The 22,425-nt window shown below is 46.8% G+C and overlaps 5 protein-coding genes across 5 annotated transcripts; 3 read left to right on the top strand and 2 right to left on the bottom strand.

Annotated features, from left to right (window-relative positions):
- Positions 1–8,674: 8,674 nt before the first annotated feature.
- SPBR_05884 (uncharacterized protein) lies at positions 8,675–10,211 on the top strand (the record flags this gene model as incomplete). The annotated part of the gene is made up of 4 exons (XM_040764147.1): positions 8,675–8,768; positions 8,817–9,078; positions 9,192–9,712; positions 9,793–10,211. 4 exons carry the CDS (start codon positions 8,675–8,677, stop codon positions 10,209–10,211), a joined length of 1,296 nt encoding a protein of 431 aa, XP_040622094.1.
- Positions 10,212–11,099: 888 nt separating this feature from the next.
- On the bottom strand, positions 11,100–12,488 carry SPBR_05923 (peroxin-16; the record flags this gene model as incomplete). Its single annotated transcript, XM_040764186.1, has 1 exon — positions 11,100–12,488. One exon carries the CDS (start codon positions 12,486–12,488, stop codon positions 11,100–11,102), a length of 1,389 nt encoding a protein of 462 aa, XP_040622093.1.
- Positions 12,489–13,399: 911 nt separating this feature from the next.
- Positions 13,400–14,910, top strand: SPBR_05889 (uncharacterized protein; the record flags this gene model as incomplete). Its single annotated transcript, XM_040764152.1, has 7 exons — positions 13,400–13,444; positions 13,553–13,580; positions 13,664–13,835; positions 13,895–13,947; positions 14,054–14,240; positions 14,320–14,512; positions 14,620–14,910. The coding sequence occupies 7 exons, from the start codon at positions 13,400–13,402 to the stop codon at positions 14,908–14,910; spliced, it is 969 nt and encodes a 322-aa protein (XP_040622092.1).
- A 614-nt stretch (positions 14,911–15,524) lies between these two features.
- On the top strand, positions 15,525–16,347 carry SPBR_06146 (charged multivesicular body protein 1; the record flags this gene model as incomplete). Its single annotated transcript, XM_040764408.1, has 3 exons — positions 15,525–15,575; positions 15,664–15,741; positions 15,847–16,347. 3 exons carry the CDS (start codon positions 15,525–15,527, stop codon positions 16,345–16,347), a joined length of 630 nt encoding a protein of 209 aa, XP_040622091.1.
- Positions 16,348–16,654: 307 nt separating this feature from the next.
- Positions 16,655–21,993, bottom strand: SPBR_05478 (antiviral helicase SKI2; the record flags this gene model as incomplete). Its single annotated transcript, XM_040763742.1, has 5 exons — positions 16,655–17,344; positions 17,440–20,455; positions 21,187–21,512; positions 21,600–21,675; positions 21,746–21,993. The coding sequence occupies 5 exons, from the start codon at positions 21,991–21,993 to the stop codon at positions 16,655–16,657; spliced, it is 4,356 nt and encodes a 1,451-aa protein (XP_040622090.1).
- Between the last annotated feature and the right edge of the window lie 432 nt (positions 21,994–22,425).

The raw sequence follows: 22,425 nt of genomic DNA, 5'->3' as shown, positions 1-22,425 counted from the left end.
TATTAACCTTATAAACTAACGATTCGTTTTATACAACGAAACGAAACGTTACGTAAACGGGAAAGTTACGAGACTCTCGATAAAGACTAGACTAGGACGGATTACTAAGGTACCGTTACTATATTTATATCCCGGTAAAAAGTTCGGTACGTTAAAAGATACTTAACCGACACTATAATAAACCTTTAACGGGTTACTTTAAAAAGGTTAGAATAAAAGAAATAATAAAAGAAAATTTTATTAATTAAATATAATTAAAGATATATATAAATTTATCGATTCGTATCCGATTTATTAACGAATCGTTACGAGAAAATATAAACTATATAAAAAGTTATAACCCTTATTAATTTTATAAAGACCTTAATAAAAGATTTTTATAAATTTTATTATAGGATTATTTATCGTTTACTATTAAAAAGAACTAATAAATAGTATCTTAATAGTAATCGACTAATATACGAAGATATATCGTTTCTTTTTAGTTTTAACTACTATTACGTTCGAAAGACTAGTACGAATAATATATAGTAAGATTAAAAACTAGTACGGGACACTTAAAGGAATTGTCTTTAATAAAGGAAGTGTATTTACAAGTTAATTTTAACTAGAAATATATATAACGTTATTAATTCGTCGAAGACTTTTAATAATATACTACCTTTAAACCGATAAATAGACTAAACGTATAAACTAAACCTTAAAATATTATTTAAGGGTATTCTTTAACGACGAATAGTCGAATTAACCGTTACTTTTATAAAACGTAGAGTTTACGGTTAATAATACTATTAACGTAACTATTAAGGTTACACCTTTTAATATATTATACGGATATAATTTAGATATATATATTAACGTCGAGGCCGACGTTTACGAAAGAGGGGTATTAGTTATTATAAATAAGATTAAGAAAATTTATACCTTTAAAAAAAAGGTAAAGAATTATTAAAGAAAAACTTAAAAAACGTATAAAAAATACTATAATAAAAAACACTAACTAAAAACTTTTAAAGTAAAAGATCTCGTCGTATTATCGACGTAAAATCTTAAACTATAAGTAACTAAAAAGAAAATAACACCGAAATTTATTAAACCCTTTAAGGTTATTAAAGAAATTAGTTTATAAGTATATAAATTAACGTTATTATAAATATATAACCGTATTTATAATATATTCTCGGTCTCCTTATTAAAATCTTAAAAGTCCCGAAAAGGGGAGCCGGTAAAAAAAATACCGTTACTCGTACTCGAAAAAGACTAAAAGGAATAAAAGGTAAAAGTAGTTAAGGATAAAACGAAACGTAATAAAAAGGTCTACTATTTAATAAAATAAGTAAGATAGTCCGTAAAATATAACTAATAGGTACTTAAAAAGGATATAAAATATACTAAAGAGGTTATTTAAAATTACGAGAAAAAACATAGAAAAATTACTTTACGAAAAAGAAAGTAGATTTATAAAATTACTATTTAAATTCGACTAACGACTTTACGGTAAAACGTAAGTACGGCGTACGTTAAAAACGCTTACTTAATAAGGAAAGATTTAAATAACGACTTTACAACGATATATAAACGTTATACGTTAAAGACGCTTACTTAATTAAAAGAATATAAAGAACGACTTAGTACGTAAACGACCTAACTATATACTCGTAACGTTTAACCCGGAAAAAAAACTATTACTAATACTTAATATAACTTAATAAAGATAAACGAGTGATATACGACGAAGACGTTTTAAAAAAAAGAGGGGTTAAAACGACGTTTACGACGTTTTACGTAAACGAAAAAAAGGCCCTTCTCGGTTACGTTCCGGTCGATTAAGTTAAAAAAGATACGACGATTCTTTAACCACTTTTAATATAAAAGATCCCCGGGTCCGAGTCGTAAGTAAAACCGTTTAAGGTCCGACTTATTATTATTAATAACGAAAAGGATACGGTCGTAAATAACCTACGACTTTATTACGATTCTTTTATAAACGGCCCGACTTACTACCTTATTAAAGTTAGTAATTAACCGGTAAACTTTTTTATAACCTTATACGAGTACTATTAACCGGTATATAAATTCGTTTACGATATATAATAAGGTTAAAAACGTTTCCTCGTCCGACCTTAACGAAAGGTCGATTACTTTAATAATAACACGAAAAGTAACGTAAATATTTCTTATAAGTAACGTAAAAACCTCTTTATAAAAATAATAACGAACCTCGTATCGTTAACATCTCGTCGTTACTTTACGTACGTAACGTAAAGTTTAACGAGGGTTAACGTTTTAAAGGTTATTAACCGTATTAAAGAGATAAATAATAGACGTATAAACTTAAAGGTCGGTAGTAAACTCCGACTCGGGGTCGTCGTTATTTTAAATCCTTAATAACTCGTCGTCGGATTTATTATTTATTATATTACTATCCTCGTTTAAGTGTATATCGTTAAAGGTATCGTAGTCCGACGTTTTACGAATAAAACGTTAAAAAGTCGTAAACGAGGTTTATACTATAAAGAAAACGGGAGTAGTATCGTTAATAATATACGGTCGAGTCGTAAAAGTAACGAGAGTTATAATAGACCGAGAACGATTAATACTCGAAGGGTTTACGACTACGTCGTAAAACGTAAAGTTATTAAACGATTAAAGACGGTTCGAGTTTAAAAGGTTTACGACTTAAAAACGAGACGTAAAAGAAATAACTTTAAAAGACGGAATAAACGGAACTATAAACGAATTAAACGATAAACCCGAAAAAAACGGACGTAGTTAAAATTCTTTTATAAGTAGTAAAACCACTTATTAAATAAACCGTAATATATTAAACCGAGGTTAAAAAGGTTTAACGATTATTAAACGACTCGTAAACGAATTAACGTTAATACGTCGGACGATAATATAAACGTAAACGTATTCTTTAACCTCCGATACTACGAGTTAACTAGTGTAAAAAAGGGTAAACGAACGACGAAACGAGTTTACGGTACGTCGAATAAACGTACGGTTTAGTACGGTCGATAAACGTTAAATAGTTAAACTTAAATTACTTACGTTACTATATAAAAACGAAGAGATAAAAGACGAAGACTACGAAATTCTTATTATAATATCGTTTAAAGACTTATCCCCGTCGTGTTTATAACGTTAAAGAGTTTTAAAAGATATATTAAAAAATACTAATTAAAAACGACTCTTAAACGAATAAACTACGATATATTAACGAATAAAAAAGAGTTATTAAAGAAGTTCGACTAACGATTTATAAACGATAAATAGTCGATAATCTTACGAAGTGTTAAAAGAAAGGGGGAAAGAAAACGAGTTATAATTCTTTTACGAGTGAAAAATAATTTACTTAAAAAACGTTTATTAAATTAAAGACGGGTAAAGAGTAAAAAGGTAAAAACGAGTTATAATAAAGACTTAACCGAGTAACTATCTTTATACTTATATACGAAGAAGGAGTAATAAAAGTGAATAACGTTTATAAAAAGAACGATATTTATAAATAAACGTTTCGAATAAAAACCGTTTACGAATACTCGTCGTTACTTATTTACCGTATAACTATACGTATACTTTACGAAAACTACGACGTTAAATAATATCTTTATTTTAATTATAAATAAAAATATTTATTTAAACATCGGCGTTTAACGATAAATAGTTTAAACGCGTTTAACACTTTTAAACCTCGTATTACGTCGGTGGCCGATAGACCGGACTACTATACGATATAAAAGATTATAAGATAACTCGTATACGAATTAACAGACTATCGTGTGTAGTTAAAGGACTAACTATAACTTCCGATACTCTTTACCCGGATAAGAGTAAAGAGATTAAAAAAGGTTACGAAAAAAACTAAAGTTTAATTTATCGAAAGAAGAGGATAATTATTATAATCGATTCGTAGTCGAAGACTACGAATTAAGTGACTAGGCTTATATAATAAGGCGTAGTGTAACTAGTCCTTAACTATACGTTAACGCCACGTTAGTGAAAAAGCCTTTCTTTTTAAATAAGAGGACTCCTTTCTTCCCTTTGGGAAGAAGGGGTAAGAATTAGTCTTTGTTATAATATACACCTACCTTCGCCCTCGAAACTAATGTTTTTTATCAACTAATCTATTATAAAGACCTATCCTATAATCACTTATAATAAGTAGTTATAAGTTCGACACTACTCGTATATCTCGTTTACGTATACCTTATAAATAGACTTTACGTTATAACGAGTCCCGTTATCGTTTAATATTAACGGGTGTACGTTAAAGTAACGTATAAATATTTTAAGTATAGTCTTTTTCTCGTTTAAAAATAAAGACTTTAACGAGGCGTTTTTTAATATGTTAATAATACGTTACGTGTAACTATATATCCTTTTACGATATGGTCCTTTAAACCGTCGTATTAATAAAGATCTTTAGTAAGGTTTTAAACTAAGGACGAGTTATAAAGTTTTAAAAGGGTAGTATTATAATAAACTCGTTATTTTAGTATTTATTAACCTCGTTTTTATTATACGTTTTATATATTAAATATATAATTATACTTTAATAACCGGGAAAACGTAACGAATAGTCGTAATTTTAAACTAATCTTTATTATAATTAAAAAACGAAGGTGTAAAACTATTATCTCGTATAAAAGTTAAAAAAGAGATTATCGTAACCCTTATAACGTTAACGTCGGTCTTTTTAACGTTAAACGTTATTTTTATTATTTCGAAAAAAAGGTATATAAAAAGGACGTTAATCCCGTTAACCTCCGTAAAAATAATAAATAAATTTATATTAACGTTATTTATATTAAAAGTGACGTCGATAAAAAACTCTTTTATAATAAAAGTAAACGGTTATATTATTTCTTTATAAAAAAAGTAAACCCTTTTATATTATTATAAACGTACTCTTTAAAGGTAAATTTATCGGTTTTTTTTAATAAAAGTAATAATATAAAGACGTATTAATTTTAATCTTATACTTAAAGATTTTTATTAACCTTTTTTTATTAGTAATAAACTTAAAAAAGGGTTATACGGTTTACGTTAAATACTTTATTAATAATAAGGTTACGGTAAATCTTTATAAGAGTATAAAAGTTAAACCGTATATCGATATACTTTAAAACTTTTAACTTAAGATTAACATTTATATATATCTTATAATAACGGTAGTAAAGAGAGAGTATAAACGTGTATTTAATATAATATACTTTAATCGTTAAACGGTTATTATAATCGTAACGTTTAAAGTTTCTTTTATTTCGTTAATTTTCGTTTTTATTTTTCTATTTTATATTTACGTTTTAATAATAATAAAAATAAAACGTAAACGAAATATAAGTTTTATAAGTTATTTTTTAAAAAAAACGATAATTATTAACTTATTAAATAGTGTCGATTAAAATTAAAATAGTTTACGAGACGTTATTTTCGAGTGTCTCTTTTTTTTCTTTTAAATTTTATTAATTTAACGAGAAAAAAAGGAAGGGGATAAATAAACGGTCGATAATAAATAATATATTAATAAACGTAAGTTTATTATTCTTTTAATTATATTAATTATAAAAAAAATAAAAAAGAAATAAATAATTAAGTAAAAAAAGTATATTAATAACTTTTACATTTATAACTCTTAATAAAAAACCTTTTAAACGTTTAATTTAAAAGTAAAACGTTTTTTTTATACCTTATATAAGTCCTTTTTTATTTACTATTTTATAAAAACCCGAATTTAGTGATATCTCGTATTATTTAATATTTCGAACAGTACCTTTTAACAAGACTACCGAAAGGAGAGTCGAGAGGTAAGGAGGGAGGGTCGAGAGATAAGGGGGAAGGGTCCAAAGGTAAAAGGAGAGGGTCGAGAGACAAAAGGGGGTCGAGAGACGGTTAAGGTTCTAAAGAGGTGCCGATTTCTAACGACGGTAAGACGTCATAATATCCTAAAAAAGAAAAGAAAAGTTAACCATATATATAAAAAGACGGTCGAAAAAATAACATAAAAATAATCTACATACCGTCTTCCATAGTAGTTTAATTACCGAAAAACGATAGGGGTAAAAGAACGTGTAGATTATACAAGCGGAGGATTATGGTGATGGATGCGGGCAAAAGTAAACAAAAAAGAGGGCGCGGCGCGTTTTCGACGTGGTCACGAGAAAAGCGGACCCGCTAGTCCCTAAAAGGATGGCGTTTTAGTCACATGATCCGAGTTTTTTGTTGTACGATTATGGTTTATGGTGCAGTGCTTCATTCCACGTGATGAGATTAGTCATACGACAAGCATGGTCGATTTTGGTCACGGGACTAGTCGAATAGCTTCTTACCGCACGACATGGCGGATATGCCTTGCTCTTGGTCTTTTCTGAGACTCTTAAGACATTATGAAGGAGTCGCAACTTGTGGATGTTGATTTTGTCTCCCGACGAGCTTACTGGAGAGCGAACGGCTTGACGACTGGTAACCTTTGACGGGTTTGCCCGCACGGACGATCTGAAAATACAGTTGGGTCCTTGCCGTAGCATAACTTCCAAAGATTTTGTATGATCGCCCTGTAGGACATGGATATGTACGCGGTGACGGGATATTGTCTACTTGAGGCGGCCTCAATTATGCTTGGTCTCTCAAAGCACGGTTTCGATAAGGTACGGTTACAGCGGGCAGAGGCTCCGTAGCAAAATTATCGACCGGCCCACCGCTGCGACACGATACGGCTCGGCGGTGGGTCACCGAGTTACTCAAAAGCAGACCTTTGGAAGAAGAACTTCAAAGAGAAAGGGCGGCATGAAACGACTAGCACGGCCTGACTAGCTATATAATGTGCAGGTGCCGACCAATATTTGTGCAACTTACCGGGACGCAGTTGCGGGCAAAGTTGCTTGGATGGCCGGACATTTTACGGACACTATATTGCTCGGATGATGCATCGCCGGCGGAACTTGCAGTGCTGGCACGCGACCTTTCGCATGGTATGTGACGGGAAGGCAGAATGACGATGGAGGATCATAGTGCAGGCGTAACCAACGATGCCTTTTGTGGCCTTGCCTTGACAGAATAGTACGATGTAGGCTGTGTTGGTCCTCGAACAGGAATGGCTGCTACGGTGTTATGACTTTGTATCACCTTGTATCTCACGACATACTGGTTGAGAATTCCGTGGCGTGGCTTGAGAATACTTGCTTGAACCAATGACATACATCGTATGTCGTTTAAGGATAATAATTTGGAAGGAGTAGTGTTGTCGGGCGTATGAGTGAGATTCGCTATTCGTATGGACCACTAATTATTCCTTTGCAAATGTCAGCCCGACGGGACAGTTCGTTGCGGGCTCAAACTCGTAAAACAAGCTATGCCAGAATAGGCTCTATTCCAGACGCTTCCGTCACCAATAAATGCATCATGCACCCGTTTTCAGGCTGTGTGGGCTGGGCGTTATTGCCAAGTCATTTGCCCTCTTCCGTATTAACAGACAATAAATACGAGCCATCGGCAGCGTTTTAGGTCGTGCCCGTCTCCGTGAACGCCCAAATGCCAACAACACTTGGTCCGCCACCCTTTTCCCAACATTTTGCGCTCTGCTTCGTCCCTCAGTCTCCTTCCGTACTCCGTACTCTCATGGCGTTTTATGTCTACCGCCTCTCATGTTCTCTGTCTGTCGTTGGATGAATACGAGCTGGCCTTCCTGTGCTCTCGTCGCAGTCTCCCTTCTCCCTTGTCCACGTCAGCGGGGCGCCCCTTTTCAGCCCCTTTTGCGCTGCAAATGGAATCATACGCTAACGCAGGGAGACGTCTGGTTTCGCTGCGTTTTGCACGCCCGTCCCCTGCATCTTATTCTCGATACTTAACGGAGTGCACAGCACGTAATCTGTACCTAGCTTTCATCCCCGTTCATGATCTAGTACTGTGCACGGTGTAATTACGACATATTAACCCTCACGGGTTTTCACTCAATCCCGTCTTTTTTGTTTTTCAAAAGCGCAAGGTACGTGATTATATGTACAAAGCACAGTACGGCGGTACTTGTATGGTCTTATTTCTCGGCGCCCAGTATCAAACTGTATGGTACGCTTATGTTGGCCTTCCGCTGTGTGTCATACTTCGTACACTCTTTTGCCCCAGACAGCTGTACTTTTTTTGCGAGCCGTGCCAATATATTTTTGGAGCGTGCAATGTGTGACCCACTCATTTTGTACATGTACTTACATCGTCCACCAAAGCCCCCTAAAAGCCACCCACTCTATATCCCCTGAATGGTGCCCCACCCCTACCTCCTCGCCTCCTCATGCCTGAGGCATCAATCCCCTTTTCTTGTCGACGTGTCCTCTACATAAGGTCGCCCTCTGCTCATCACAAGAACAGCACTAACTTGCATCAACAACCACAGAGGAAACAGTCAACCACCGAACCCCACTCATTACCAGACGGGCGCAGGCAACGACTTGCAGGCAACGACTTGCAGGCAACCGCCGGCCTAAGACTATGATCTCTTGATTTCGTCCGGGACCCTCGCCTTGTGCAGTCCTGGAATCGCCATCTTTCACCTCAACACACGTCACAAACGCCCCAATCCAAAGATTCAGAACATATCTGCACATTTTCCTGCCAACCCAGCTTCTATTCAATACATTCCCACAACAATCCTGTTGCTGCGGTTAAACGCGTCACGATGGAGACCACCTGGGAGACGTTAATCGCATCAGCGACACCTCGCAATAATGCCGAGACGTCGCCGACTGGCTCTCTTCTGTCGGATCCTGGCTGTGTCTACCCATCACTGTTCTCTGGCTCGACTGTTGCGTCCTCGACAGCTGCCACACCCACGGACTCCAGTGCCGCAGCAACTCAGTTAATCGTCTCCGCCGACGACATGGACATGGTATTAAAGGGACCTTCTTTCCAATCCAGTCTGGCCTCCGTCGCCGAAGAAGGCGACAGCATCTCGGATGCTTTACAAGAGGCCTCACAAGCCACGGTTGACGCCGACGCGGCTGCATCGGACAAAAAGCAAACAAAAAAGCGGAAGTCGTGGGGCCAGATACTCCCCGAGCCAAAGACCAACCTCCCTCCTCGGTATGTCCAGTCTACCTTGCTTCCGGCATGTTGATTTTTGCCGGCCCTGTCGTATCACCGGTCACAATCTTGTTTGCCATGTAGCTTTATGCTAACGCTGACCAATTGTTTAGCAAACGCGCGAAAACGGAAGACGAGAAGGAGCAACGCCGTGTCGAGCGCGTTCTGCGTAATCGCCGGGCAGCACAGTCGTCTCGAGAACGGAAGCGCCTCGAGGTCGAGGCTTTGGAGATCCGGAATCGAGAGCTCGAAGAACAGCTGGCAAAAGTCAGGAGAGAGAACATGCTGCTGTATGAGCGCTTGACCCAGGTGCAAGGCAAATCGGCTGTGGTTTCCACGGCGAACCCCCCTGTGACCCTTTCACAAGAGCTTTTCCGCTCCCAAAACGGCCACTCATTTGTGTCCGAGTCCGACGCGGCACTTGGTCCGTTTCTGAGCTCGGGCACGATCGACCCTGTGTCACTCTCCCCTGCGCTCCCCCCAGTACCGGACGCGAACGGCGACGAGGAGACGATTCCCGAGGACAAACTCGCCTCCTCGGAACAAACGTCCAACACGACTGAGCAGCAACAACGCATTGCGCAAGCCCCCGGCGAGCAAGAGCGATCTGAACCGGCCGCTTCCAGCGCCCGCGGTTCGTTGGTACCGTCTGAACTTGAGCCCTCTCCCGACACGACACATCGTCCTGCTGCGACGCTGTGCCCTGACCTGCAGTGTCTGTCGGCGGAGGAGCCTCAAGCGTGGACCGTCCCTCCGAACTCGCCTCCGTTGATGGCGGCTTTGTTCTACCAGACGACTTTGCTTCTCATGCTCTCTTCCACGGTGATTTCAATCTGCTCTCGGCCGGTGACCCAGATCGCTTTGTTCTTGAAAGCGGGTATCTCGATTCCCCCGAGTCCGGCAATTCTGACTTCCATTATCTGGCTGATCACGACCCCGTCTCGGCGGTCCATGGCCCAGAATTCGACATTGAGGACTTTCTCAACGCCGACGGCGCTCACCAGCCATCCAAGGGCGATTTTTTCTTCGGCGATGGCGGCCTCGACGCGGCCGGGCCGGGCGTCCACCACTCTGCGGCTCAAGATGCTTCGGAAGATCCTGACCAGCAACCCCATGCTGGCGCGTCCTATTAGGGATGCGACGATGCGGGTACTGCGGTCTGTTTGTTCTGAGGAGCGTCTCGAGTGCGTCTCAGCTGGTGGGCCGTCCCGCCCGGGTGTGTCCCGGTACGTACCATGGTCGGAGACTGGTATCACCCCAGATGGTGCGTGGCGTAACGCGGCTACACGGCCGTCCAAAGAGGCGTTGCTCACATTATTGTGGGCATTGCAAGTCGAAGAGCAACGGATGTCAATACCTGTCAGGAGCAAGGCGTCGATGTCGCCCCCGCGATTTCGTTCTGGCTTGCTTCGTGCACCAGTCAAGGGGCTTGGGAATATGAATATGAAGAGGTGGTGAATCTATTAAAACTTTACGGGATGACGGCGTCTTATGGGCGGATGGCACTGCCGTCGCAATCTTTGCTGGACAGCTTTGCCGGTTTTGGAGACTATTTTCTTTTGTCTTTCCTTACGCTTTTTAACGATTTTCTTATTGTGCAATGGTGAGGCTTATTTTGCCATCTCTGCTATAAATATATGTATCCATATCATATCTTTCCTCCACGACCTGGAATTTGTTTTGTTTACTTTTTGAAACAACAGATACTACATTTTCATGAATCATTCGAACCAGGCAACGCATTTTTGGCTTTTGTTTCTGGGCACCTGTATAATATGTTGATTTTGTTTCGAATTGTGTCTCTGCTAACCTTCTTGCAGATGCACTAGCTAGGGATGCAGCGGCTGTAGCTTGTATGTGTCCTCGCGGCACACGGCTGGACGAAACCGTTATTATGAGGCTCGCTATGAACCAATTCAAAGGGCCATGTTAAGCCCCAAAGTCAGATAGACTGGAAATAAATAAGAATTGCGAGCAATAATACAGAAATGTGACAAAGAAAATACAGCCCCCCAAAAAGCTCACTGTGGGCTTGTGCTGAAATAGTAGTTCTCCCAAAGATACTCGTAATCCTCGATAATCCCCCCGATAAAGCCTGGGACCCTGGATCGTACACCGCCGACAACACCCTTCATAACGTGCTCGTAGAAGGCTCCGCGCATCGTCCACCAGCCCATGGCCCAGCCGCGGCGACCCCACTCTTCGCGTTCCAACGACGGTGTGCGAAGGCTGTGGTCCCGCAGCTGCCGCGCGGCACATTCCATCGCCAGCCCGGCGAGCCACGGCGCCCAGGACGTGCGCCCTTTGCGGTGCGTCCGAGCCAGCGCAACGGCGTATACAAGCGGCGTGAGGATGTGTATGATTTCAGCAACCTGGGCAGAGCCTCGAAGCTGGTTCAGCAGCTTGGTTGCGGGCTTGATGTCATCGGCCGTCAGAACACGGGACAAGAGGTAGGACGAGATGTCGCCTGGCTGCGGCAGCGGTGGCATCGACATCTGCGTTCGTGGCATCGTCCAGCCCTTTGTGTGCGAGGGAGGCAATGCTTGTATCTCTGTCGGCGACGGCGACAGTAGGGCACGACCTGAAGGCTGCCCGGCGGCTTCGACAACAGGGTCTGCAGATGCCTGGCGTGGCGATGGTGGTGGTGACAGAGGCGGCTGCGGCGAGAGAGCCGCCTTCTGGGATGGCGCCGTGCCAGTTGGCTGGCCGTCTTCGTTCGCGGTGCTGTCTGCAGCAGCCTTGCTTCCGGCCTCTTCGCCAGCGTATGTTTGAGGGAGACCGTTTTCGTCAACGTCATCGTCGTCCTCTTCGTTCTCCGGAAGCGGTTGCCGCACAGGCAAGGCAGGCGTAAGCAAAATGCGCCCACGCGTGATGCGGAACAACAGAAGCTGGCAGACGGCCTTGATGGCCTCGATCAAGATCACCACGCGCCAGCGCAGGCGCTCTCCGCGGCGTTTGGCGGCCATTTCACACAGCAGCTCGGTGTAGCGCACGACCTGCAGCACAATGGCAACGCGCCTGTAGAAGGTGCTTTTCTGAATCCAAAACCGCGTGTAGCGTGTATGATGTGAAGGAGGCTGTGCAGGCCCCGGCGGAAGCTTGGGAGCGTTTGTCGATGCGTGACCCGACGGAGTAGGTGGTGTTGAGGCAGAGGGTGTACGGAGCAGCAAAAGGTCGTGGTAAAGAGACAGCAGCTGCACGCCCGAGTGGATGGCTTCTGAGGCAATCTCAGCGTCACGGAAGCGTCCAGGGATGATGTAGGTCAGCGACCGCAGGGTCGATTCGATTTGCGAAACCTGCCCGAGATTCTTCGCGATAAAATTGTCGTAGGCGGCCAGCCATTTTGCCGGCGACAACCGCGTGCCTGTCGAGGTCGCCGGGCCGGCCGGGGATGTTTGCGAAGACACCATTCTGTCAACGCCCGAAAAGAACGGCCCGGTGTTGAATAGCCAAGGAAATAGCACCTGTCGGCATCGGATGCCGTCGAGCAACGTGGTGGAGAAAGTTGGAAGAAGTTGGGCGCTCAAAGCGCGTCGGGATTGAAAGGGGGGATTTGATCAGGGCGGCTTAGCTGGAGGTAGGTAATTACTTGCCTCGGCAAAGGAGCAGGTGTCGAAGAGTCATGGTCATGTGATGGTGCACATGACACTAACTTTGCGGCCTTGACGAGGCGATACAGTTGTTACATCTCAACGAGAACGCATTCAACGAGTACATGTTAGGACCAACCCATGTCTTTCAATAACCTCGAAATGAACTTTGTACACACTTTTGCACTTCCGGATGTAACCCGCGTCGTGTGCATGCGCACTTATTAGTAATATAGGGCGGATGCCACCCGTCGACTGCGAATGCCTTGATCCCGCCACCATAACTCGGTTAAATTACAAAAGCATACGCGTTGCGGGTTTTTGGGATGTCCTGTCACCAATGTGAATGTTCATTTATGTTTTGTTACTCCTTTGGGACGCAGCGTCTTCTCGCCGCTGCGCTCCGGCTCCTTGCCCGCACCTGCAATATACCGGAAGCGTGCACGTCTGGTCTAACCAGGGCCAGGTAAAGTGCTGTCGGAAGCCAGGGCAGTCTCTCCAGACAATGGATATTACACCACAGCTGCCAGACACACGCAGCACCGAGTTTCCACCAGTCGTGTGTGTGGCCAGGAGGCTGGCTGCAGACGGATGCGGCAGGTCGAGGAAGACAAATACCAGACGATGCCTCTTTGGTTCCCACCAAAACAAAGTCCCATACCGAGCAGATCCAACGACCGTAAAGACATAGCCCTTGACAGCTTTGCAATCACCAGACGCCTTGCGCAATAATGAGACTGACCGCAATCGTCGCAGCAGCGGCTTCCACCGCGAGCGTGGCCAACGCTCACTGCTATATCTGGGTGTGCAAACGAACACTTGGGGCGGCATGGTAGCAGGTTTGAACCGGGCATGCTAACAAATGCTCACACTCCGTGTAACAGGGCGTCTTTGTAAACGGCATTGATCAAGGTGTGTGCCTGCTTGGCGAGAACAGCGAGGGAATATACCAGCGCACCAAGCAAGATCCCCAACGCTCACCAGTGGCACTCCAGGCACCTTTCGCGCCGTCAGGACACCGGCGTACAACGGGCCAAGCCCGCACGGCTATGCAAACTCCCCTGTGAAGAATCTGACATCCATCGACCTCCGCTGCAACGTGCTGGGAGACAAGCAAGCCGATTACACAATCCAAGTCCGGCCCGGGGACAACTTGACGTTTGACTGGTAGGCCGCCCCGGCGTGTCCCAGTTTCCAAGGCATCCTCTGCTGACCAGGAGGCGCAGGCACCATGACAAGCGCACTGACACAGACGATGTCATTGCCAGTTCTCATCACGGTATGTGATCATGGCACATTTTTACAACTGCGCTGTGCGCGACTTGCGTGCGACCTGTACATGATCGCGGCTGGCAGCTAACAGTGCACGTCGTCTCGTACGTTAGGCCCGGCGCTCGTCTACTTGTCGCCAGATCCGCCAACGGACGACTCGTTTGTTAAGATCTGGGAGGAGGGCCTGTACGAGATGAGCGACGTACCGTTCGGAGCGGGCAAATGGGCAACGACCGCCGATATTGCAGCCAACCATGGCCATATGAACGTGCGCGTGCCGGACGGCCTCAAACCTGGACAGTATGCCTGCACATGCAAACATGCAAACCCTGCCGACCGTGCGTCCGGCCATTCTTGCTGACGGAGTGTGTTTCTCAAGCTACCTAATCCGCGCCGAGATGATTGGGCTCCACGAGGGCGACGCGTCGTACTTGGACAACGCCTTCCGTGGCGCGCAGTTTTACCCCAACTGCGTCCAGATCGAGGTGATCGGTGACGGCACAGTCGAACTGCCCAAGGGCGTCTCCTTTCCGGGCGCCTACGACTATTCAGACCCCGGCGTCGTCTTTGATGTGAGCTTGTCGCCTTGCCACCTTGCCACCTTGCCACCTTGCTCCCGGACATCCTTGTCGTTCAGTTTGGCAGCGCATGCGGCCTCATCGCTGACAAAACAATCCAGATATACTGCTCGACACAGACGAGCCCCCTGCCGACAACGCCGTGTGCAACCACCTATGAGATTCCGGGGCCGACTGTCTGGTCGGGCGCTTGGCCAACAACATCCGCCGTTGTCGTTGGTCCCGTATCTGGGCCGACAACTGCCACCCTTTGGTCCAGCTGGATCCAGAAGTCGGTCGTTACCTATGCCTCGTATGAAGGGAGCGATGTCAATGTGCTAAGCACGGAAGTGTACACGGCCGAGTGGTCGACGACGTACAAGACCCCTGCAGCGGCAACTCCGACTGCGTAAAGAAACAGTCCGGTCGCTCATGAGGACATAGATGGACTCCAGCCGTCCCGTTATTATCTCGCTTACTGTAACTGATTCGTCACTGGTGGTGGTTCGAGGGACGAGTTGTTTTGATAGCACAGCGCATCTACGGCGTACATGTTCAGCGCTGAGAATGCACTGAAATCATAGCGCAATTAAGGCTCACGCAGATATTCTGCACTGTGTAGTCAAAGAAGGCCACCGAATTCACTGGAGCCATGTGATTTAGCGCTAGGTGGCGAACATTAAATAGCTGCCTATTTGCACAGATTGCACAGACCAGAGTATGTCGTAGAGAGCATAACTTCGCCCCACCCGGAGCCGTCCAACCGCCTAAGTACCAGTAACCTTGTAGCCTGGGGCCCTGAACTCGACTGGCTACGTAGTTTGCAGGGGCCATGAGGGGCTCGCCTACATCAATGTCGCCTAATCGACTATCCGATTGCGCTTCTTCTCTCCCCCACATCGACAGTGCTCCCGACGACATCTATCACAACCTCGCCCTTCACACGCCCTTTCATCCCCACACTGCAACACTTGGACATCCCATTTCTCGTCGCACGTTCAAGGCGTTTCTACCACCAGATTTCACAATGTCGCAACGACAACTTGCACGAGACATGCAGGTCGAGTTCCAGGCTCGGGTACGTGTCGATCCGACTATGAGAGTCTGAGAGTTCGCAGGTACTGCCCATACAGTCGCGCGCATTTGCTAACTGTCGCTTATTGCAGTTCAACGCCAAGCAGGCCCGGCGCGAGGCCCAAAAGGCTGCCAAACAGGACGGTGAGCTGCGAAAGCAAATCCAGACCGTACGTGCTCCCTGCCGGTATCTTGCGCTATGAGATCTTCCAATTTTGCGTTTCAAACGATTGTGCTGTTGATGTTCGTTTCTTCTGACACTTGTGGCTTTGTAGCTCCTGAAAAAGGGTGAGACCCAGCAGGCCGCGCAAAAGGCACGCATGCTCTTAGCAAAGCAGGCCATTGCCACCCAGATGGACCAGGCTGCCGACATGGCGGAGCTGTCTGTCGCCCAGATCCAGGCCAACAACGCCATGAACCGCATGACCAACATGATGGCCCAGTCGTCGCGCACCATGAGCCGCGCCCAGCGCAGTGTCAACCCCGAAAAGACCATGGTGACCATGGAACAGTACCGCACGCAGAACGAGGAATACGCCATGTCCAACACCATCTACACAGACGCGATGACCCAGAACACGTCTGTCCAGGTCTCGGACGACGCGGTGCACGAGCTTTTGGGGAAGCTGGCAGACGACGCCGGCGTTGAACTGTCCCAGGAACTCAATTCGGCCCAAGTCAGCAAGACAGAGCCTGTTCGTGAGTCGGCCACCACGGAGCCTACAGCGGAGGAAGAGGACGCTCTTCAGCAGAGACTGCGGGCGCTTCGGGCATGATATAGCATGATGTATGCACGTTCGCTGCGACACTCGACATGCTGCATTCCGTGGCGACATCTGGACGAGGATTGAGATTTGCATTCTGGCGTTGTTGGGTGTTTTTCTGATTTTCTTTTCTGTCCCTTTTATCGGCGACTTTCGTACATCGACTATTTTTGCGTTTTTACTGCCTGGAATGCCCATGGTTTTCGTTCGTTCCTTTTGTCGTTTCTTGTGACCGTTATTCCGTATGTATCAAGGACTTTGCGAAATAAGATGACTTGCATCCAATAACCACCATGCCTTTACGTAAGGATGACCACGTCTACAGATACAAACTAGGAACCGTTGTAATGTTCCTCATGATGGATTCCTTGACACCATTCATCTTCGTTTCCAGCGTTGTGTCGCCGACAATCCGTCCAATGTTTCTAACCTCGCGGCATGTCTCTTCAAGGCGCGTGATCGTGCGGACAATGGTACCCTCTTGCTCTGCTGTCATGCCGGCGATGGTCTTGAAGGGGCTGCCGCTCGCCCACTCGTATACAACCTCCATAAGGCCAAAGTGTAGCTTTGACGACCGTTCTGAATCGTCACCAGCAGAGATGACGTGGAGCTGCTCCTGGGTGCGGATGACTTCCTTCCATATGCGATACACTTCTGACAGGCTTTTTGTTAGGCCGTTTGAGATGAACGGCGCAGTCTCGAGTTCTTGGTCGTCTTTGCCTTGGTAAACGAAGATGGAGAGCAGCGCAGCAATCTCCGCTGGCTCCAACCCGGCAAGCAGGTTGTTCAGGATCACCTCGGTGAGTACCAGTTCATCTGCTGTGCGAATCTCGCACGCCACGCGGCCTTTAAGGAGGACCACGGAGCTGTCGTTGACAAAGCCAAGGTGCTTTAAAACCGCTATGCGGCTCTGGTATTCGGGCAGCAAAGCGAGATTCGAGTCGTCCACGGCTCTCCGCATGTCTGCGAGCTTGTCCCGGATCAGCCACTCGTCATGGCGCGCTGCATACTACGTCCGGTCAGTTTTCGAATACCTCTGTCTGGAAGTGGGATAGAAGAGAGAGAGAGCGAGAGAGAGAGCGCGAGAAAGAGGGAGCGACTTACATGCTCAACAAAGTTAGGACAGTCGAGCGCAGGAGACTCTGCAACCGCCCTTGCCTTGGCCACACGGTCATCCATGTACCAAACCACGTCAACGTCCCGAACCTTTTCAAGGCTGACCTCGTCCCACACAGCAGAAGACCATGATAAGTCCAAACCAGTAAGCTGGGCCTCGATGTCTGTCAGAAGCTCGTCGGGCCGCCGTCCAATGGATACCACGTGATGAGAGAGATGCTCAATTTTTCCCAATGGCACCTGCACTCTGCGCATTCGCAGCTTGGAAGCACCCGGAGCAAGGACCGGCCGCCAATATTCCCGGAGCGGAGGGACGAAAGAAAGCTTGTCTGTTTCATCTGGGGCCATTCTTGGGGGCACAATCTCAGCCATGCCCACGGATGGTGTTTCACTTTCCATCGCCGGTTTTGACAGGCCGTCTGTGATTACGCCAATGGCATGCACGCCCTGTTCGTTGACAAACACGGCAACGCGGCCCTGGCAAAAGACGGATGGCCCAATGACTGGAGTCTTGAGCAGCTTCTGGTACATCTGTGCTGTGTCCTGCCGATACGTTTCTGCTGCGAGATGGCAGGAACCCATCGTGTTCCCACATGCTTCACAAAACTCCCGCGACTGAACCTGTGTCGCAAGGTCCTTCTCCAACAGCCGAATCTGCTCCTCGTGCTCGGAGCGACCATTTTGGGTCGCATGCTCGGAGAAGGAACGCTTCATCATGTCCTCGACCTTGAGTGTCTCGACACGGTGGAGGCTAAGGATCATGTTGTACGTCAAGCGAAACTGCGACGTAAGGCGTGTGGGTTGACCCAGAATCAATCCTTTGAGTGTCTCGGCCGCAGGAACGTCGCGGTTTTCGCTGGTCGATACGATGATCGCGGTGCCCACAGTGTCGAGGCCGCGGCGACCTGCCCGGCCGGCCATCTGCGTGTACTCGCCAGGCGAGAGTATGCGGCGCCTCGTACCGTCAAATTTGCGGTGGTCGGAGAACACAACCGTGCGTGTGGGCAAGTTCAGGCCAACAGCAAAGGTTTCGGTAGCAAAGAGAACTTTGACCAGCGACTGCGCAAACAACAGCTCCACAATCTCCTTCACGATGGGCAGAAGGCCGCCATGGTGGACGGCAATGCCCCGTGTGGCCATGTCGCGCAGGCGCGTAATCTGTGGCAGCTCCTGGTCTTCTTTGGTCAGACGAGCAATGGACTTGGCGTAGATTGAGTGAATACGTGTCTTTTCTCCCGCATCACAAAAGTCCAGGTTGCTGAGCGACATGGCGTATTCTTCGCACCGTGTTCGGGAGAAGACAAATATACAGGCCGGCAGCAGTGACGCCTTGCGTAGGTACCGGACAACGTCAAGCCATAGAGTTTTTTCCTGCGCAATGGAGGAACCTCCGGTGGCCCGGCCGGCGCGGCCCATATGTCCAGGATTGTGTGACGCTCGAGGGGGGCCGTTGCCACCGCCTCGTGCATTTCCGCCGCGGCCGCCACGGCCGCCTCCCCCACGGCCGCTTCCCCCCCGTTGCTGGCTGTTTCCGCCACGCACAGGGATGCCACGGCCCGAACTGCTTCCACCGCCGGTACTGCCACCGCCACCTGCCGTTGTCTCTCCGGAGGCGATCATCTTTGCCTCCCGGTAGCCCTTTTCTACCCATTTCCTGTCGGAATCAACAATTTTTTGGGTCGTTTTCCCGCTCCATAAGTAGTGCTCGAGGGGTACCGGCCGCTTTGGGGTGTTTATGACATACACGTCTCGTTTCTTGGTGCGACCGACCCAAGAAGCAAACTCATACGTGTTCGGCACGGTGGCTGACAGCAAGATGAGCGAAACCTGCTCCGGAAGCATGATGATGACCTCTTCCCACACCACACCACGTTCCGAGTCACTCACGTAGTGTACCTCGTCGAAAATAACAAACTCCACCTCCCGTAGCAGATCGGACTGGCTGTAAAGTTTGCTGCGCAAAATTTCCGTTGTCATGATGAGACATTTAGCTTCTTGGTTGATCTGCACATCGCCAGTTAAGATGCCTACATCGTCGAATATGGTCTTGAAGTCTCGGAACTTTTGGTTGCTCAGAGCCTTGATTGGGGACGTGTAGATGGCCTTTGTCTGGTGCTTCTGAGCCAGGGCGATGGCATATTCGGCAACGACTGTTTTGCCAGCCGACGTATGGGCGGCCACGAAAACAGAATCGCCAGACTCGAGATGGTAGATTGCCTCTTTCTGAAACGGATCCAGCTCAAATGGCCACTCGCGTGCCATCTGGCCAGGAATGAGGCTGCGGAAATTCGACGATTCGGCCTCGAGATCAACCATATGAGCCCATTCCCTTCGGGATTTCTTTGCTGCCATTGTGCCAAGTGGCTCGCTTGTTTGCAAGGAGGGAAATTCGACAGGCAAGAGCTCATCTACATCGGCATCAAACCGAGCAATACTTTCGTCGACGTCACCGTCAACGTCCTGGTCATCAACATTATTTTTGACCTGCGTCGTGTTGTTTGACGCGTCGGCGACTCCAGTTTCGATAGCGGCTGCATCATCCTTCACTGAGGATCGCTCAAGATCACCTTCAATCTCTTTCGTCGTGTCTGCGTCGTGTATAGGCATCTTTCCAGGTTTTGCCTTCGGCCTTGGCCGCTCGTCCGAGAACCGGATGCCGCGCTGAAGCCCCGGTGCCACGGCTAGGAGGCCACCCGAGCCTGCCTGAACGACCCTCTGCAACCCAGACGCATCGGTCCTGGTGCTTTCCCTGGCAAGAATGGATTTTTGAAGCCATTGCTCTTCGGCATCGGCACCAGCGCCGTTGGCACTGCCGCTGCCAATCGAGAGTGCAGCGTTAGGGTTGACGTCCTGGTTATCGCCGCCTATATCCCTGGGCGCTGCGACCTCTTCGTAGGCGATGATTTGGAAGTTCCTGCCTCCTCGGTAAAAGAGTGTCTGGGTACCGATGTCGGGGGCGTCGATTTCGAACAGGAGCGATTTGTCCACCGCCAGGTCCCAGCGCCTGGTAAACAGTTAGAGGGGAGAAGATAGGGTTCGTGCATGTTCGTTGGTACGGAAAGGAGGTAGACGTACTGTTGGGTTCTTTCAACAAGCTTCTCTGGGATTTCTTTTGGCGGTTGTAGAAAAGCTGTTTCTAGCTGTTTCTTTCGTTCTGCCGAGCTCAATGCCCGACGCCGCTTAGGTCGACGCGTAAACAAAACATTGTCTATGCTTTTAAATTCTTCGTCCTCGGCTCGACAATGAATGGTCTCCATACTTGCAGCTCCGTGCCGGTAAAGAACCAATATATGTATGAGGTGGCAGCTCTAATGGCATTTTTCGTCTCTCGTCGCAAAGTAAATAGTGGGGTAAGATGCTGCGACGGGATCGATGCTGTTTAGGGTGCCAAGTTCCACAAGGCTGTTTAGCTGCAGTTAGAAAGCCAATCGCTCAATTCGTATGCACGCTAACTAAATAATCGCTTAATGTCATAAGCCGTTACACGGCGGTTCGCGCCTCCATCCTCAATATTACGATAAAAATCATGATGCCGCCTCTGCTTCAGCAATTAGGGCATCCAAGTCATCGATATCGTCCTCCGGTACCGGTATCCGCGGCGGCAGATACTCTTGGGGCCCGTGAATCTCCATGGCGTCAGCCATGAGGGCGTCGAGTTCGCTCTCGTCTGGTATTTGTTCACGACCTCCGTCTCCTGCGCTCTGTATTTGAGGGGCTGGCTGCAAAGAATCGTACAGGTCCTCGTCCAATAGGTCATATGGGACCGCATCTGACCCTTCCATTTCTGCGTTCGTTGGTCTCGCTTGTGGTTGCTGTTGCGGATGGTGTTGTTGTTCGGCGCCTTCATCTAGCTCGGTCGAAGGCAGGACTGGCTCACCGTCCAGTTCATCCTGCGCATCCTTGGGCTTCGATTCGTTGATCCATTCCATGCGCATTTTGCCCATGCTCGCTTTGTGACCCTCCTTCTCTACCATGGCGAGAGCATCGGCAAACCGAGCCTTCGGGAACAAGTCGTCTAGCCACAGCTGGTACATGGAAAGAAGCCTCGAGGCATTCGAGAACTAGAGCATTTCGTAGTCAGCATTCGTGTCCCCTGACGAGTCTTCCAGACGGGTGTGAAAATAGTAGCCGGCAACGAGGTAACTCACTTCATGTCCCTTGCCTTTAAGCTTCAGAACGCGCGCTTGTTTGCGTAAAGCTGGAATGCCTTTTGAAGAAAGAAGCCTGACATGATGTCAGTCCGGGCTTCTGAGGCGGGTGCAGTCACGGGGTCAGCAAATGGAACTGTACATACCGGGACTCGTCGAGCTTCACACGAGGTTCTCTGGCCCGTTTCTTGACAGAAACCTCTTCGTCGATGCCAAGACCGGCAGTACCGTTGCTCTTCGTCTGCTGCGTCCCTGCAGCTTTTGACTTGGAGCTGGGTCCAGATTGTTCGTCGTCCGAGATCAGGCCGCCAAAATCAGCAAAGTCATCTGGTATGTAATCACCATACGTTTCTGCGGCCCGTTGAGGCGGTCGTCGGACACTTGGGGAGGCCATTGTGATACCGGATGTAAAAATAAATAAAAAAACCCTCCAAAAAAACAGAACCCAGAGTACGGTCGAAAGACTGCAAAATGAACAAGCAGGATGCCGTAACTGGATTCTGTTTCGATATGTATTGCACTTGTGGAGACGGTGGTAGCGGCGAGGGACGACGCGTCTTGTTGTCGCGTCTGGTACTAATTGATTTTTGGGAGTAAGCTATCGTTCAAAGAGAGGCCTCAAATGACTAATCCACTGACATTTGATGGAATATGATTGGCTAAGTGTATTGATTTTCGTAGTTCTTTTTTTGAGAAAAATAATTACGTAAATGCTGCATCTCGGCCTGAGGCACCAATCTTCGGTTATTTTCATCCTCGAATGATCCCAACGACAACGAAGCAGAGCCAATTGACAGTGCATCATCGCTTTTCTCTGGCCAAACCA

The sequence above is a fragment of the Sporothrix brasiliensis genome (genome assembly GCF_000820605.1).
Source record: "Sporothrix brasiliensis 5110 chromosome Unknown Cont15, whole genome shotgun sequence".
Lineage (NCBI taxonomy): Eukaryota > Fungi > Ascomycota > Sordariomycetes > Ophiostomatales > Ophiostomataceae > Sporothrix > Sporothrix brasiliensis.
Note: the sequence above shows the minus strand (reverse complement) of the source record. Positions and strands in the feature narration are given on the sequence as shown.